This window comes from Gopherus flavomarginatus, chromosome 12 (genome assembly GCF_025201925.1).
Source record: "Gopherus flavomarginatus isolate rGopFla2 chromosome 12, rGopFla2.mat.asm, whole genome shotgun sequence".
Lineage (NCBI taxonomy): Eukaryota > Metazoa > Chordata > Testudines > Testudinidae > Gopherus > Gopherus flavomarginatus.
In genome coordinates, this window is record NC_066628.1 from 2,230,269 (window position 1) to 2,245,728 (window position 15,460).

The 15,460-nt window shown below is 64.8% G+C and overlaps 2 protein-coding genes across 4 annotated transcripts; both read right to left on the reverse strand.

Annotated features, from left to right (window-relative positions):
* Positions 1-1,327: 1,327 nt before the first annotated feature.
* On the reverse strand, positions 1,328-7,272 carry LOC127032386 (TNF receptor-associated factor 3-like). 2 transcript variants are annotated; one of them, XM_050919639.1, is made up of 6 exons: positions 6,916-7,272; positions 5,241-6,529; positions 4,323-4,377; positions 3,879-3,977; positions 3,051-3,128; positions 1,328-2,774 (listed from the first exon to the last, which is right to left on the reverse strand). In XM_050919639.1, exons 2-6 carry the CDS (start codon positions 5,432-5,434, stop codon positions 2,103-2,105), a joined length of 1,098 nt encoding a protein of 365 aa, XP_050775596.1. In that variant the 5' UTR covers positions 5,435-6,529; positions 6,916-7,272; the 3' UTR covers positions 1,328-2,102. The 2 variants fall into 2 exon arrangements, with proteins under 2 accessions (XP_050775596.1, XP_050775594.1); XM_050919637.1 differs by lacking the exon at positions 6,916-7,272 and adding an exon at positions 6,729-6,781.
* An 800-nt stretch (positions 7,273-8,072) lies between these two features.
* On the reverse strand, positions 8,073-15,094 carry NFKBIL1 (NFKB inhibitor like 1). Of its 2 annotated transcripts, none has more exons than XM_050919640.1 (5): positions 14,874-15,094; positions 13,928-14,214; positions 12,663-12,775; positions 9,418-9,532; positions 8,073-8,680 (listed from the first exon to the last, which is right to left on the reverse strand). In XM_050919640.1, exons 2-5 carry the CDS (start codon positions 14,202-14,204, stop codon positions 8,115-8,117), a joined length of 1,071 nt encoding a protein of 356 aa, XP_050775597.1. In that variant the 5' UTR covers positions 14,205-14,214; positions 14,874-15,094; the 3' UTR covers positions 8,073-8,114. The 2 variants fall into 2 exon arrangements, with proteins under 2 accessions (XP_050775597.1, XP_050775598.1); XM_050919641.1 differs by having other exon boundaries at positions 9,418-9,529; positions 14,874-15,092.
* Positions 15,095-15,460: the final 366 nt, after the last annotated feature.

Below are 15,460 nucleotides of genomic sequence, written 5' to 3' on the forward strand. Positions count from 1 at the left end.
CCCCGGGACCTGTTAGCCCCATGCTAGGCCACAGCCTGGGGCTTTCCAGGCTGGAGCTCCCCAGCTCCTCTGCCTTCCCCAGCCCTGCTGCACTCAGGTCCCTGTGTCCAGCTCCCTGCAGCCAGGCCCAGTTCCCTTTACAGACAGAGAGAGACTGTTTGCTCCTGGCTTCCCTGGCCTTTGTATAAGCCCCTGTTGCTCAGTTTGGGGGGTGGCCCCAGCTGCAGCCACTTCCCCCAGTCAGCCCAGCCTAAAAGCTGCTTTCTCCAGCCACAGCCCCCTCCCAGGGCTGTTTTCAACCCTTCAGGCAGGCGCCGGGGTCCACCCCGCTACAGCTGGACATTAGGAAAAGGTTCCTAGCTGCCTGGGTGGTTAAACACGGGAATAAACTGCCTAGGGAGGGTGTGGAAGCTCCGTCTCTGGAGATATCGAAGAGCAGGTTCCAGAAATGTCTCTCCGGGATGGTCTAGACAGTGTCTGGTCCTGCCATGCGGGCAGGGGACTGGACTCCATGACCTCGCGAGGTCCCTTCCAGCCCTAGAGTCTCTGAGTCTCTGTTCATTCAGAGCCCAGCCAGGAGTGTCGGCCCCCCCGGGCCCCACTGCCCCAGGGCAGCGCTAGGGGGTTCTGGGCTGCAGGAGGGGCAGCAGGGGGGAGCCCAGCAGGGGGCACTGGGCTGTCGGGGATGGGGGGCAGTGGGGGGCAGTGTGGGGAGCCCAGCAGGGGGTACTGGGCTGTGGGGGATGGGGGGCAGCGTGGGGCAGCGTGGGGAGCCCAGCAGGGGGCACTGGGCTGTGGGGGATGGGGGGCAGTGTGGGGAGCCCAGCAGGGGGCACTGGGCTGTGGGGGATGGGGGGCAGCGGGGGGCAGCGTGGGGAGCCCAGCAGGGGGCACTGGGCTGTGGGGGGCAGCAAGGGGGAGCAGAGGGCACTGGGCTGTGAGGGGCAGGGGAGGGACGGAGGCCAGCCCAGCAGGGGGTGCTGGGCTGTAGGGGGCAGCAGGGGGAAGCGGGGGGCCCTGGATGGTGGGGGTCAGGGGGCAGCAGGGGGAGCCCAGCAGGGGGCACTGGATGGTGGGGGACAGGGGGCAGCGGGGGGAGCCCAGAAGGGGGCCCTGGATGGTGGGGGGCAGGGGGCAGTGGGGAAAGCCCAGCAGGGGGCCCTGGATGGTGGGGGGCAGGGGGCAGTGGGGGGAGCCCAGCAGGGGGTACTGGATGGTGGGGGGCAGGGGGCAGTGGGGGGAGCCCAGCAGGGGGCGCTGTGCCCGGGCAGGCCGGGCCGGCCAGTTGCCTCGCCGGGTGCTGTGACAAGGGCAGTGACACGACGGGTGCACAGAGATTTTTATTACAATATCAGACAATAAATAAACCACACGCTGGCGATAAATACGGGGTGGGGCAGCCGGATGTGTCCTAGGATGTGACTGTGCACAGGGGCCGGATTCACTGTGCTTCACACACACACACACATACATATATACACACAAACACACACACATACAGACTTCTCCTTCCCCCGGGGGAACGGCTCAGCCCCAGGCACCAGCAGCCAGCCAATAAATACATAAATAGATAAATAGACAATTCACTGCTTAGATAAACCCGCGAGTGCCGTCCTGCAGCACCGGTCGTTATTAACGGTCATAAATTATCATCGGCCAGAGAAGCAAGACAACCCCGTGGCCGGCAAATTAGTCTCCCATCCACCTGCACAAACGAGCCAGGCCCTGCTGAGCATTGGGGAGGGGTCCCCCCTGCTCAACCCCATCTCCCCTCCAAGCCCCCAAACAGCCAGGTGCCTGCTGAGCACGGGGATCTGAGGTCTCCCATCCAGTCTCAAAACAAGCCCCCTGCTGCTTAGCTTTGAAAGCCCAACATGTGTGTAGTGTGCTGAGCCGCAAGGGTAACTCCCACCACATCAAGCCTTTGGCAGCTGGAAGGCTTCTGAGCCGCTAGTGCTCAAGACAGGCACTTTCTAAGGCTTTGGCAGGCGAGCTGGCGGGTGGTAGGGCGCAGCATTGGGGGTCAGAGCTTTAGGGGGCTGAGGGAGGAATAGGAAGAGTCAGGAGGCTATGGGAGCAGAGGAACCCCCCGCCCCCAAAGCTCACACCTCCATCCCGGACGTGTCCACCACCACCTTGACGTAGAGGGTGTCGTCTTTGAGGTAGTTTTGGAGCTGTCCATGGGGGGCAAAGAGGGGGCTCCCGCTAGCCACGTTGAGCTGGCCCCGGGGCTGCTGGAAGGACGTGCTGCAGGGATCGGGGGCGAACATCTCCCTCAGGGCCGGCCTCCGCCGCCAGGGATCCAGGAGGTAGAAGGTGACCTTGCGGAGGAAAGGCCACGGCAGGAGATCATCGTAGGGCCCCCTGGCCAAGGCCATGAACAGCGAGAGGTGGGTGCCCTGGCCGGCCCCATCCCCGTCCGGGTAGAGCCGGAGGCAGAGCCGGTAGCCGAAGGGGCGGGTGGCAAAGACTGAGGAGTAGATGGACGTTCTCCTCCCGGCCTTGGCGTCCCCCAGCAGCTTGGAGAACTCTTGGAGCTTCCAGACCAGGGTCCCGTTGGTGCTGGCCAGCTCCGAGGACATCGCCATGGCTCCCCGGGCCCCATGGGAGCAGCCGGGCGGCTCCGCGGAGACCCCCGGGGACGGCAGGTCCTGGAGGCACCGGCGCCGCAGAGCCTCCATGGCACCAGCCTGGCTCTGGAGCTCCTGGTGCAGGGATGTCACGATAAACTCCAGCTGCTGTATCCGCCGCTGGAGAGCCAGGGATGGGGCGTCCTGGGGGAGCAGGGAGAGGAGTCAGCTCCCATCTGGCTCCCACCCTGCACATCTGGCTGGGCTCCCCTGCCCCCTGCACACTTGGCTGAAAACTGCTTCCCCCAGCCTGCCCATCTGGCTACCCCCAAAACATCTGGCCACAAGCTCCCCTCTCGCCTTCCCCATCTGCCCCCACCATGTAAACATCAACCTACATGATCCTCTCCTCTCCACATCTGGCTACAGGCCTCCACCCCCTTCCCCTCCCACACATCTGGTGGCTGCCTTGTGACTCACCATTGCGTGGGCCTCCGGGTCCTTCGGAGCTGACTTCTCCTCCGGGCCGGGACTCGCTGCTGGGGGGCAGAGGTGATCCTGCAGCAGGAGAGAGGAGAGGGTTAGAGGATGGGGGGCACAGGGAGGGAGCAGCGTGGCGGGATGAGGCTGGCCCAGAGGAGGGGAGAAGTGGGGAGCCGGGGGGGTAGAAGGAGCAAATTGGGGGGGTTAAGGGGACCGCAGTGAGGGCTGTGGGGGTGGGGCTGTGGGGGGTCAGAGGGGATGGAGACTGGAAGGGGCAGCAGTGGGGGGGTGCCATGGGAGGGGGGAAGAGTCTAGGGGGTTTAGAGGGGTTAGTGATGGGAGATGGGGCGGAGTGAGGTTAAAAAGGGGAACTGGCCCTTTAAGAGCTCCAGCCGGCCATTCCCAGGGATGGCCACCAGGGGGCAGAACTGCACCATCAATACAGCCCCAGAGCAGATGTGGGCCTGACCTGGCTCGGGGGGGGGCGGGGAATGGGGCAGGGGCCTGTCCCCTCTAGGGGGCGCCAGCTCCCACCCGGCCCCAGGGCAGGGACTGGCTGGCTCAGGGGGGCGGGGAATGGGGCAGGGGCCTGTCCCCTCTAGGGGGCGCTGGCTCCCACCCGGCCCCAGGGCAGGGACTGGCTGGCTCAGGGGGGCAGGGAATGGTGCAGGGGCCTGTCCCCTCTAGGGGGCGCTGGCTCCCACCTGGCCCCAGGGCGAGGACTGGCTGGCTCAGGGGGGCAGGGACTGGGGCAGGGGCCTGTCCCCTCTAGGGGGCGCTGGCCCCGATTTGGGGCTGGGGAGTGTCTGTGTCCCGGGTTCTTACCAGGTAGGAAGCCAGGGTCCCCCTCCAGCTGCAGCTGGCTCTGGGGCAGGTCACGGCCGTGCTGAGAGCGTCTTTCTCGGCTGCTCGGTCCCTGTAAATCTGAGGATGGAGAGAAATAAATGAGTGAATCCACGGCTCTGCTGGTGCCCCTCACTCCCGACCCGCAGCCCCTGCCAGCCCAGCCCTGCCCCCCCCAGCTCTGCCGGTTCCCCTCACTCCCGACCTGCAGCCCCTGCCAGCCCAGCCCTGCCCCTCCCCAGCTCTGCCGGTGCCCCTCACTCCCGACCCGCAGCCCCTGCCAGCCCAGCCCTGCCCCCCCCAGCTCTGCCGGTGCCCCTCACTCCCGACCCGCAGCCCCTGCCAGCCCAGCCCTGCCCCCACCAGCTCTGCCGGTGCCCCTCACTCCCCACCTGCAGCCCCCAGCGTTTTCAGGGTGACACTCACCTGGTTGGGGTTCAGTCTCTTGCTACAAACGCAGCAGGTCACCTTGTCTGTGTCCCTGTGAAAAGACAAATCCTGTTATCAGCGCAGCCTCACCCCACACGGCTGGGACATGGGTCACACGGGGCACAGCCGCTTACACACGTCAGAGACAGACCCTCTCCTGGTGCTCCTCACTCCCGACCCGCAGCCCTGTTAGCCTGCCCTGACCCCCTAGCTCGGCCGGAGCCCCTCACTCCCAACCCACAGCCCCTGCCAGCCCAGCCCTGGCCCCTCCCCAGCTCTGCCGGTGCCCCTCACTCCCGACCCACAGCCCCTGCTAGCCCAGCCCTGCCCCCTCCCCAGCTCTGCCGGTGCCCCTCACTCCTGACCCGCAGCCCCCTGCCAGCCCAGCCCTGCCCCCTCCCCAGCTCTGCTGGTCCCCCTCACTCCTGACCCGCAGCCCTCTGCCCACCCAGCCCTGCCGGTGCCTCTCACTCCCGACCTGCAGCGCCCTGCCAGCCCAGCCCTGCCCCCCCCGCCCTGCCAGTGCCCCTCACTCCCGACCTGCAGCCCCCTGCCAGCCCAGCCCTGCCCCCCCCGCCCTGCCAGTGCCCCTCACTCCCGACCTGCAGCCCCCTGCCAGCCCAGCCCTGCCCCCCCCGCCCTGCCGGTGCCCCTCACTCCCGACCTGCAGCCCCCTGCCAGCCCAGCCCTGCCCCCCCCGCCCTGCCGGTGCCCCTCACTCCCGACCTGCAGCCCCTGCCAGCCCAGCTCTGCCGGTGCCCCTCACTCCCGACCTGCAGCCCCTGCCAGCCCAGCCCTGCCCTCCCCAGCCCTGCTGGTGCCCCTCACTCCCGACCTGCAGCCCCTGCCAGCCCAGCCCTCCCCCCCAGCCCTGCCGGTGCCCCTCACTCCCGACCCGCAGCCCCTGGCACTCACCCCAGCAGTCGCTGGACGCAGGCGGCACAGTACCGGTGGCCACACTCTGTCTGCTGGGGCCGGATAAGCAGGAAGCCACAAGCCGAGCAGAGCAAGCCGGAGCCACGGGCAGGATCCACAGGCCTGAGGCCTGCCCCGAACTTCACCATGGTGCCCCCTGGGACGTGCGGCTGGGCGCCGGGGTTGGCAGACATCTGCTCAGGGCGGGACGGGTTCAGGGCTTATATGGCACCGAGCTCAGGGCCGGGGCGGGAATTCCTGCGTGAGTCACCCCGTCCCAACCCAGCTGTGATGTGAGCAGGACGCCAGAGCCTTCCTCCTGGGTCATCCTGACGGGGAGCCAAGGGTGTGACGCCAGGGGTGTGACGGGGGGTGTGTGCGGAGACACGGGGGGGAGGGCAGGAACAAACAAAGACACGAGAAGAAAGAATGAACAAAAGAAAAGGGAAAAGGAAAGGAAACTGGACAGAAGAAAGAATGCAAAAGGGAAATTCAAGGATAGAAAGAAAAACATGATAAAAATGGAGGAAAGAAAGAAAAAACCAAAGACAAATGGATGGAGAGAGGATGGAAAATGGATAGAGAGAAAAAAAGGATAGAAAGAAGGAAAGAAAATGGATAAAAATAGAAATAAAATGGGTGCAAATAAAGGATAGAAAAGGACAGAAAGAAAGAGGCGAGTTAAGGAAGAAGGAGAGGACAGAACAGACGCTGGGACGGGGCAATGAAAGGGTGAGAGAAGAAAGGAAAGTGACAGAGAGTGAATGAAGGAATAACCCAGCGAGCGATGGCACCGCTGAGGGGACGAAGGGCTGAATGAAAGAAGAAAGAGGGAGGGAAAAGGCGGGAAAGGAAGGAAGGAAGGAGTCAGGGAGAAACGAAAAGGAGGTTCGGCTGCGGGATGGAGAGCGAGCGGATGAAGAGAACTGGAAGAGGGAGGGAGGGAAAAGCCGAGGAAGACGAGGGGAGACGGAACGAGGAGATGGAGGAGAGATGACGGGACGGCGGGCGCCAGCACACAGGGATGGGAGACTGAGGAAGGGTGGTGGGAAGAGAGAGCTCCAGAAAGGACACGGGCAGGGTCGTCCGATGCCAGCCGGGCAGGGCTGGGAGCCGGGGTCGAGCCTGGGAACAACCCACACGTCAGGCCGCTCCCCAGAGACACTCGCACAAGGACAGTGTGTGTGTGTGTGTGTGTGGGGTCCTGAGGGGATGGGGGGGTCGGTGCCCCTCACTCCTGACCTGCAGTCCCTGCTAGCCCAGCCCTGCCGGTGCCCCTCACTCCCGACCTGCAGCCCCTACCAGCCCAGCCCAGCCCTGCCCTCCCCCAGCTCTGCCGGTGCCCCTCACTCCCGACCTGCAGCCCCTGATAGCCCAGCCCTGCCCCCGTCAAGCCCTGCCGGTGCCCCTCACTCCCGACCTGCAGCCCCTACCAGCCCAGCCCAGCCCTGCCCTCCCCCAGCCCTGCCGGTGCCCCTCACTCCTGACCCGCAGCCCCTGGCAGCCCAGCCCTGCCCCCCATAGCCCTGCCGGTGCCCCTCACTCCTGACCTGCAGCCCCTGATAGCCCAGCCCTGCCCCCGCCAAGCCCTGCCGGTGCCCCTCACTCCCGACCTGCAGCCCCTGCCAGCCCAGCCCTGCCCGCCCCAGCCCTGCCGGTGCCCCTCACTCCCGACCTGCAGCCCCTGCTAGCCCAGCCCTGCCCCCCCCCCCGCCCCAGCTCATTGGGGGACATTCCCCAGAGAAGCTCTTGGCCTCCCCTCCCCCTGGTCTCGGGACACTCTGTGCCCGTTCCTGGACGCGGGGAGCCTGCGTCAGTGCCCAGGCGCCTGCATCATCCCCAGCCGGGCGGCGATTCAGGGCCCTTACACAAGACACGGGGACGTTCACTTCCCTTCCCCAGCTCCCGAGGTCACGCGAGGGAGGAGACCGCAGGGCCCAGCCTGCCCCCTCCCCGAGGTCTGCTGGTGCCCCTCACTCCCAACCCGCAGCCCCCCGATAGCCCAGCTCTGCTGGTGCCCCTCACTCCCGACCTGCAGCCCTGCCATCCCAGCCCTGCCCCCGCTAGCTCTGCCCCCCTAGCTCTGCCGGTGCCCCTCACTCCCGACCCGCAGCCCCTGCCATCCCAGCCCTGCCCCCCAGCTCTGCCAGTGCCCCTCACTCCCGACCCGCAGCCCCTGCCAGCCCAGCCCTGCCGGTGCCCCTCACTCCCAACCCGCAGCCCCTGCCCCCCCCAGCCCTGCCAGTGCCCCTCACTCCTGACCCGCAGCCCCTGCCCCCCTAGCCCTGCCCCCCCAGCTCTGTGGGTTTGCTGAGGGCTGCTCCCTTCGTCACACGCCTGGGAACTGGAGGCCCCGCTCTGCCCGCAGGCCCCGCGCCAGCTCCTAGTTACCAAACACACAGAACATATTGAGCAACAGCAGCAGAGAGGCCACTTCCGGAGCAGACCGGGGGGCGGGGGGAGGAGGGTATGTTCTGTTCTTGGGGCAAGGAACTGCAGCTGGGAGCCAGGGACAGAACCCAGGAGTCCTGGCTCCCAGCCCCCTGCTCTGACCCACCAGCCCCCACTCCCCTCCCAGAACTGGGGAGAGAACCCAGGAGTCCTGGCTCCCAGCCCCCCCTTGCTCTAACCCACCAGCCCCCGCTCCTCTCCCAGAGCTGGGAGAGAACCCAGGAGTCCTGGCTCCCAGCCCCCTGCTCTGACCCACCAGCCCCCACTCCCCTCCCAGAACTGGGAAGAGAACCCAGGAGTCCGGGCTCCCAGCCCCCCCCGCTCTAACCCCCCAGCCCCAGCTCCGCTCCCAGAGCCGGGAGAGAACCCAGGAGTCCTGGCTCAGCACAATAACCGAAGCTTTACTGACACCGCTGCGGTGCGTTATTTGGCCGCCTCAGCCAGTCTGTTGAGTTCCTGGGACAGCGCCGTGACCGTGGCCAGGACCCGGCACCGATCCGGCTCCGCCAGTCGCCCCCCGCAGCGCTGGGCGAATTTATCTGGGTGCCACAGGGCCTGCTGGCGGCGGAGCTGGCGGCGGTAGGCGCCCGCGTCCGAGGGATCCGTGCCCAGCATGGCCGCAGCAGCCATCTCGGCCGCGGTGCCCGTGGGGCTGGGCCACGGGATGTCCCCGTAGCGCAGGGGGCGGGTGGCGTCGGGGGCGAAGACGCGGGCGCAGCCCTCCTGGTAGCTCTGCCGCTTGGCTTCCCGCAGCTCCTCGTTCTTGGTGCGGGCGCGTTCCCAGTACAGACGAGACTCTTCCTCCGGGGGGCGCTGGGAGGTGTGGCGGGGGGGCTGCGCGGCGCCGTGGGTGGGGACCTGAGGGCCAGGCCCCGCCCCCTGGTGGCCAGGCCCCGCCCCCTGGCGGGCTTTGCGCCTGTATTCCCGTGCCATGCGCTCTGCCCACTGCTCGTAGGGTTCTGGGTCCGGGTGGGCCGTGCAGAAATCCTCTGGGGAGGGGGGAGACCAGGAGGGTGGTGTCAGGTGAGACTCTCCCCTGTCAGGGGCACCAGGGCTGATCTGACACTGCCTCGCTCGTGGGGTGGGGAATGGGACACGGGGCGTGTTCCCTCTGCAGGGCGCCGGCTCCCATCCGGTCCCAGGGCAGGGACTGGCTGGCTCGGGGGGGCAGGGAATAGGGCAGGGACTGGCTGGCTCAGGGGGGCAGAGAATGGGGCAGGGACCTGTCCCCTCTGGGGGGCGCCAGCTCCCATCCGGCCCCAGGGCAGGGACTGGCTGGCTTGGGGGGGGGCGGGGAATGGGGCAGGGACTGGCTGGCTCAGGGGGGCAGGGAATAGGGCAGGGGCCTTTCCCCTCTGGGGGCACCGGCTCCCATCCGGTCCCAGGGCAGGGACTGGCTGGCTCAGGGGGCAGGGAATGGGGAAGGGTCCTGTCCCCTCTGGGGGGCACCAGCTCCCATCCGGTCCCAGGGCAGGGACTGGCTGGCTTAGGGGGCAGAGAATGGGGCAGGGTCCTGTCCCCTCTGGGGGGCACCAGCTCCCATCCAGCCCCAGGGCAGGGACTGGCTGGCTCAGGGGGGGCAGAGAATGGGGCAGGGGCCTGTCCCCTCTGGGGGGCACCAGCTCCCATCCAGCCCCAGGGCAGGGACTGGCTGGCTCAGGGGGTGGGGGACGGGACATGGGGCCTGTCCCCTCTCGGGGGCGCCGGCAGCCATGCAGGGTCCTACCTTCGTAGCGCCAGATCTCCTGGTATTCATCTTGGCATTCCCCGAAGAGCTTCTGGCGCCATTCCCAGTCCCCGTCCCGCTCCCCATCGCTCTCTTCGGGTTCCTCCGGGGGCTGCTGCGGAGAGTCATCGGGCATCAGAGACCCCCGCGGGGCAGGGCTGGAAGGGACGTCACTGTCACACCCGGCCCCCGCGCTGAGGTAGGGCCCGGCCAAGCTACGCCAGCCCTGACGGGGGTTTGGCCAACCTGGTCTGTAACCTCCCGTGACGGGGATCCCACGACCTGCCTGTGGCTGCCAACCCCGGAGCTCAATTCCCAGTATCTAACCCAAGTGCCTTTGCTGCGGATTGAGCCCGTCACGGCTTGTCCTGCCGTCAGTGGCGTGGGGAACAACTGAGACCCGGGCCCCTTACACCAGCCCTGAATGTATCTGTTGATTGTTCCCAGGTTCCCCCTCACTCAGCTTTTCTCCAGACGAAACGAGCCCCGTTTCTAACCTCCCCTGGGTTCAGGCTTTCTAACCCTTCACTCGGTTCTGCTGCTTGTCTCTGCCCTCTCGCCAATGTGTCCCCATCTTTCCTCGAGTGTGGCCCCCAGAACCGGACCAGGACCCCAGCTGGGGCCTCACCCGGGCCAAGCAGAGCAGGACATTTACCTCCCGTGTATTATACACGACACTCTGGTTAACACACCCCTGCACTGGAGCGGCCAGACTGGGTCAGACCAAAGGTCCATCCAGCCCAGTGTCCGACAGTGGCCAGTGCCAGGTGCCCCAGAGAGAATGAACAAACCTGGGAATCCTCCAGTGACCCACTCCCTGTTGCCCATTCCCAGCTTCTGGCAAACAGAGGCTGGGGCCATCATCCCTGCCCATCCTGGTTACTAGCCACTGATGGACCTGTCCTCCAGGAACGTATCTAGTTCTTTTTTGAACCCTGTGATAGCCTTGACCTTCATACCATCCTCTGGCAAGGAGTTCCACAGGTTAACTGTACGGCGTGTGAAGAAATACTGCCTTTTGTTTGTTTTAAACCTGCTGCCTATTCATCTGATTGAGTGAGCGCTAGTTCTTGTGTTAGGAGGAGTAAATAACGTGTCATAGCCCCCCTTAGCCGTCCCTTTTCCAAGCTGAAAAGTCCCAGTCTTACTAACCTCTCCTCTGTTACCCGTCAGCTCTGTGTTCTTGGGGAACCAGGGTGCAGGATCCAACCCATGTGACTCACGAACGACGCCCCCCCCACCTCTGCTTCAACCAAAGCTGATCAGAAAGACTTACAAAAAGCAACGAGAAGGCGGTGGGAGACACCTAACCCCTCCGGACAAGGGTGACAGGATTAAGGAGACTCCTTCAGTCTCATCTGCCCTGGAGATGGGAGAGGGAGGCATCCCCACTAGCACACAGACTGGAGAACAGAGACTCCAAGGCAAGAACGGCACTGAACTCAGGGACCCCTAACTGCACTGCGGGCTCCCGGCAAGGAACACGGCCCACAGCAGCCTGAACAGAACAACTTTGGGATCCTCCCTCGTTTACCCACAAACCAATCTCCTGTTCTCCCTCGAACCCTGGTTCTTTCCCTTCAAAGCCCCGACCCACGCTCCAGTCAATGCTCTGGTGCCAGCATCCAAACTCTGCCTCAGTTCCACTGGGACCTCACCTTCTCCTGACGGATCGCGCTGGGGCTCTGCCTGGCTCCAGCACTCCGGACCCCCAGCTATCACCTGAGACCCCCATCGAATCCAGCTTCCCGGAGTGGTAAGAACCCAGCTCTCTCCCTCTCAGTGTAGCCCCCTGACCCGGACTTGTGGGATCAGTTGTAGTTTTCTAAACCCGACTTTTATAATCAAATGTCAGTTCGATTTAATATTATCACTGGTTTGTGTGTTTGGCTCCCCATGTACGGTTATTACCTGGCAATAAATAACATTCATGGCTAAGCTGGTTGCTTCTCTCTCTCTCTATCCCCCCCTCGTGGGTGTTTTTTGGCTTCCTCATTCGCTCTGCAGCAACATTCCTCGTACCTCAGCTAAAAGAGTCCTGCAGCGCCCCAAAATCCTGTGGGGTTTCCTCATCCAGGGGGTTACTCCCAGAGCAATGTGAAAGTGGGGATAGGGACGTGCTGAACCTGGGGCGTATGAGGGTCACAGCTTGGAGGTGTTGTTTGACCCAGCGCGCCGAGTCCAGGGACATATAATGGGTCAGCTTGGGATGCTGATTTAACCTGGTCCTCTCAGACTGTGTGTGTGTGTGTGTGTGTGTGTGTGTGTGTGTACACAAGTGACACAAGCAGCACTTTGACAGAAGAACAGAACCACGTGGGATGAACTGGGAATGTTCTTAATGTTTCCTCTGACTACTGTGTGGGTGCCTCAGTTTCCCCTGTGCAGTTCTTAAGTATCTAGGTGGTGGGATAAGGGGGTGTGATTGTCACAGAGCCCTAGAGGGCCAGTGTGATGGTGTCTGCACAGAGAATGGCCAACACCCTGTCTACTGGCAACTGATGGCCTGGGCCCCTCCTGGGCAAGGTGCCAGCTGAAGGTGTTGGAGAACAAAGGGATCAGATGCCTCCTGGCCTGGGAGTGAGACAAAGGCCAGAAGAGGGGCTGGGGGAGTTTCAGTTTGGAGCTGGCTGGGGAGACAGAGGGAGGCCCAGCACCAGGGTCTGGGCTCCCCACCCCCCAAGAGTGACCCGACTGAGGGGTCCTGTTCTCTGTACCTACAAGCTCTGTTTTGGGCTGTGTTCCTGTCGTCTAATAAAACTTCTGTGTTACTGGCTGGCTGAGAGTCACGTCTGACTGTGGAGTGGGGGTGCAGGACCCTCTGGCTCCCCCAGGACCCCCCCGGGCGGACTCGCTGTGGGAAGTGCACGGTGGGGCAGGGGATGCTGAATGCTCCAAGGTCAGACCCAGGAAGGTGGAAGGGCCTTGCCCTGGAGCCAGTCTGCTCACAGAGAGGAGGCTCCCCACAGTCCTGCCCAGCCTTGTAGGGAGCAGTTCCAGATCATCGCCCGGGGACTCCATGACACCCCCCCCACCTCCAGAAGAGTAACCCTAATAAATGAGCAGACCCCAAGGTAATGGGCAAATCAGGTAACAACCCCCTAATGAGTCCCCCTGCCCTGCTCCCTGCAGCACAGACCCCCCAGCACTGCCCCAGGGCACTGGGGCCAGCCCTGACTGACAGGGAGAGCACCTCCAGGGAGTCCCAAGCCGGCTCCTTACAGCTCAGCGCCCCAGATCGGTACCTGCTCCTCCTTCGTGGGCCCCAGCAGGTCCCCGGGCGTCTCCCCGGCCCGGTTCCGGATCCCCATGGCCCAAGGGCAGTGGCTTTGCAGGGTGGCAAAGAGGACTTTGTACGCTGGGAAGGGAGAAAGGGAGAGGTTACTGGTGCCCCCTGGAGAGGGCAAATGCCATCCTGGACGCCTGGGTCCCCAGCTCCCACCATGGTCTACGGCCCCCAGACTTCCACTCCCATTTTTTCCATTCCATGACCAGGTCTCTCCCCCTTTCCTGGGGCTGGGAACTCAGTGGTACCCCCTAGTGGCCAGAGACCCACACTACAGGTTGCATCTGAAAGAAGAGTGGGGTCTAGTGGCTAGAGCCGGGGGAGCTGGGAGTCAGGACTCCTGGTTCTCTCTCCAGCTCTGGGAGGGGAGTGGGGGCTGGTGGGTTAGAGCAGGGGGGGCTGGAAGCCAGGACTCCTGGGTTCTCTCCCCAGCTCTGGGAGAGGAGTGGGGGCTGGTGGGTTAGAGCAGGGGGGGCTGGAAGCCAGGACTCCTGGGTTCTCCCCTGGCTCTGGGAGAGGAGTGGGGTCTAGTGGATTAGAGCAGGGGGGGCTGGGAGCCAGAACTCCTGGGTTCTCTCCCCAGCTCTGGGAGGGGAATGGGGGCTGGTGGGTTAGAGCAGGGGGGCTGGGAGCCAGAACTCCTGGGTTCTCTCCCCAGCTCTGGGAGGGGAATGGGGGCTGGTGGGTTAGAGCAGGGGGGCTGGGAGCCAGAACTCCTGGGTTCTCTCCCCAGCTCTGGGAGGGGAATGGGGGCTGGTGGGTTAGAGCAGGGGGGCTGGGAGCCAGGACTCCTGGGTTCTCTCCCCAGCTCTGGGAGGGGAATGGGGGCTCGTGGGTTAGAGCAGGTGGGCTAGAAGCCAGGACTCCTGGGTTCTCTCCCCGGCTCTGGGATTGCAGTGGAGGCTTGTGGGTTAAAGCGGGGGGGGGCTGGGAGCCAGGACTCCTGGGTTCTCTCCAGGGCTCTGGGAGGGCAGTGGAGGCTCGTGGGTTAGAGCAGGGGGGGGGCTGGGAGCCAGGACTCCTGGGTTCTCTCCCCGGCTCTCGGAGGGCAGTGGAGGCTCGTGAGTTAGAGCAGGGTGGGGCTGGGAGGCAGGACTCCTGGGTTCTATCCCTGGCTCCCATTGCCTCCCCCGCAGTGGTATCCTTAAAGACCTGCAGCCCAGAGGTGAGGCCCGGGTTCAAATCCCTTCCTCCCAAGTCGGGATTTAAAGGGCCGGTGCTCACCGCTTTTGCCCTTGCGGGCAGCCTGCCGGGCGGCGTGGTGCAGGGCCGTGTCTCCTTGCCGGTCCTGGAGGGTGGGGTTGGCTCCGTGGCCCAGCAGGATCTGGGCGGCAATGGGGTCTCGGTGGGCACAGGCATAGTGCAGGGGGGGACGGCCCTTGTGCCCCCCTGGCTGGTCCAGGTCCAATGCCTCCCGGTGGCGGGCGAGGAGCGAGCGCAGCCGGCGGTGCCGGCCAGACTCCACGTAACGCCAGAGGCGGCGCTGGTGTCGCGAGGCCATGGGGATGGGCCTGTGTGTTGGAGGGGGAGATGGGGTTAAAGACACCCGGACTGGTACCGGAGATGCTGCTCATCTCCCCGATCACCCCACATCCCCCTTGCTGACCCAAGACTCCCCCATCATCCTTCCTGCCCACCCCCTGTCCCAGATCCTCCTGCCGACCCCTAGATCCCCCATGTCCCCATAGACCATCCCTGTCCCCTGGATCCCGTGTCCCCACTGCCCACCCCCTGCTCCACATCCCCCTGCCGACCCCTAGATCCCCCATGTCCCCATAGACCATCCCTGTCCCCTGGATCCCATGTCCCCACTGCCCACCCCCTGCCCCACATCCCCCTGCCGACCCCTAGATCCCCCATGTCCCCATAGACCATCCCTGTCCCCTGGATCCCGTGTCCCCACTGCCCACCCCCTGCCCCAGATCCCCCTGCCGACCCCTAGATCCCCCATGTCCCCATAGCCCATCCCTGCCCCCCAGATCCCGTGTCCCCACTGCCCACCCCCTGCCCCACATCCCCCTGCCGACTCCTAGATCCCCCATGTCCCCATAGCCCATCCCTGCCCCCCAGATCCCCCCAGCCAGACCCCCAGAGCCCCCTGGCATCCCTCCTCCCCCCCAGGTCCCCGCCCCCATCCTCCCCCCAGACCCCGCGGGGCTGCGATACCCACCCGGGGCCGCTGGCCGGGGGGTGTTAATCGAGTGTTGAATTCTGCACTGGAGGGGGAAGGGGAAAAGTAACGGACCGGAAGTGGGGCAGAGGGAAGGGCGGAAGCGGGACGGAAATGACCTCATTCCGCCGGATGAGGCGAGGGAGGGGTTTGTCCACCGTGGGGGCGACTCTACTGTGGGGTTGGGGGCGCGGAATCGCTGAGCCGTTCACCTGGCAACACACAGGGGAGGGCGGGGACGGGGAAACGGGGGAGAGGCAAGCGCGGGCGGAAATGAAGCGGAAGTGGCGTCACGCCGCCTGCCACAATGGGGCGATAACGCCCCGTCTTGGTGCAATGCCCTATAGGGTCCGGGTGGGAAACAGGAGACCGCAAGGGAAGGTTCCTGGGTGTGCTTGATTCTGCAGGGATTAAATAGCGCCAAGGGGAGAAAGTGTGTGTCGGGGGGGTGGGAGGGGACGGAAGACTGTACAAGAAGTGGGCCGAGGCAGGGCGGAAGTGAACCGGATATGGCATCAGGATTATAGCCATAGAAGACTTGCCCACAGCTGGGTGTGACGCTCTCGATGGTCCGGGAGGGAAACACA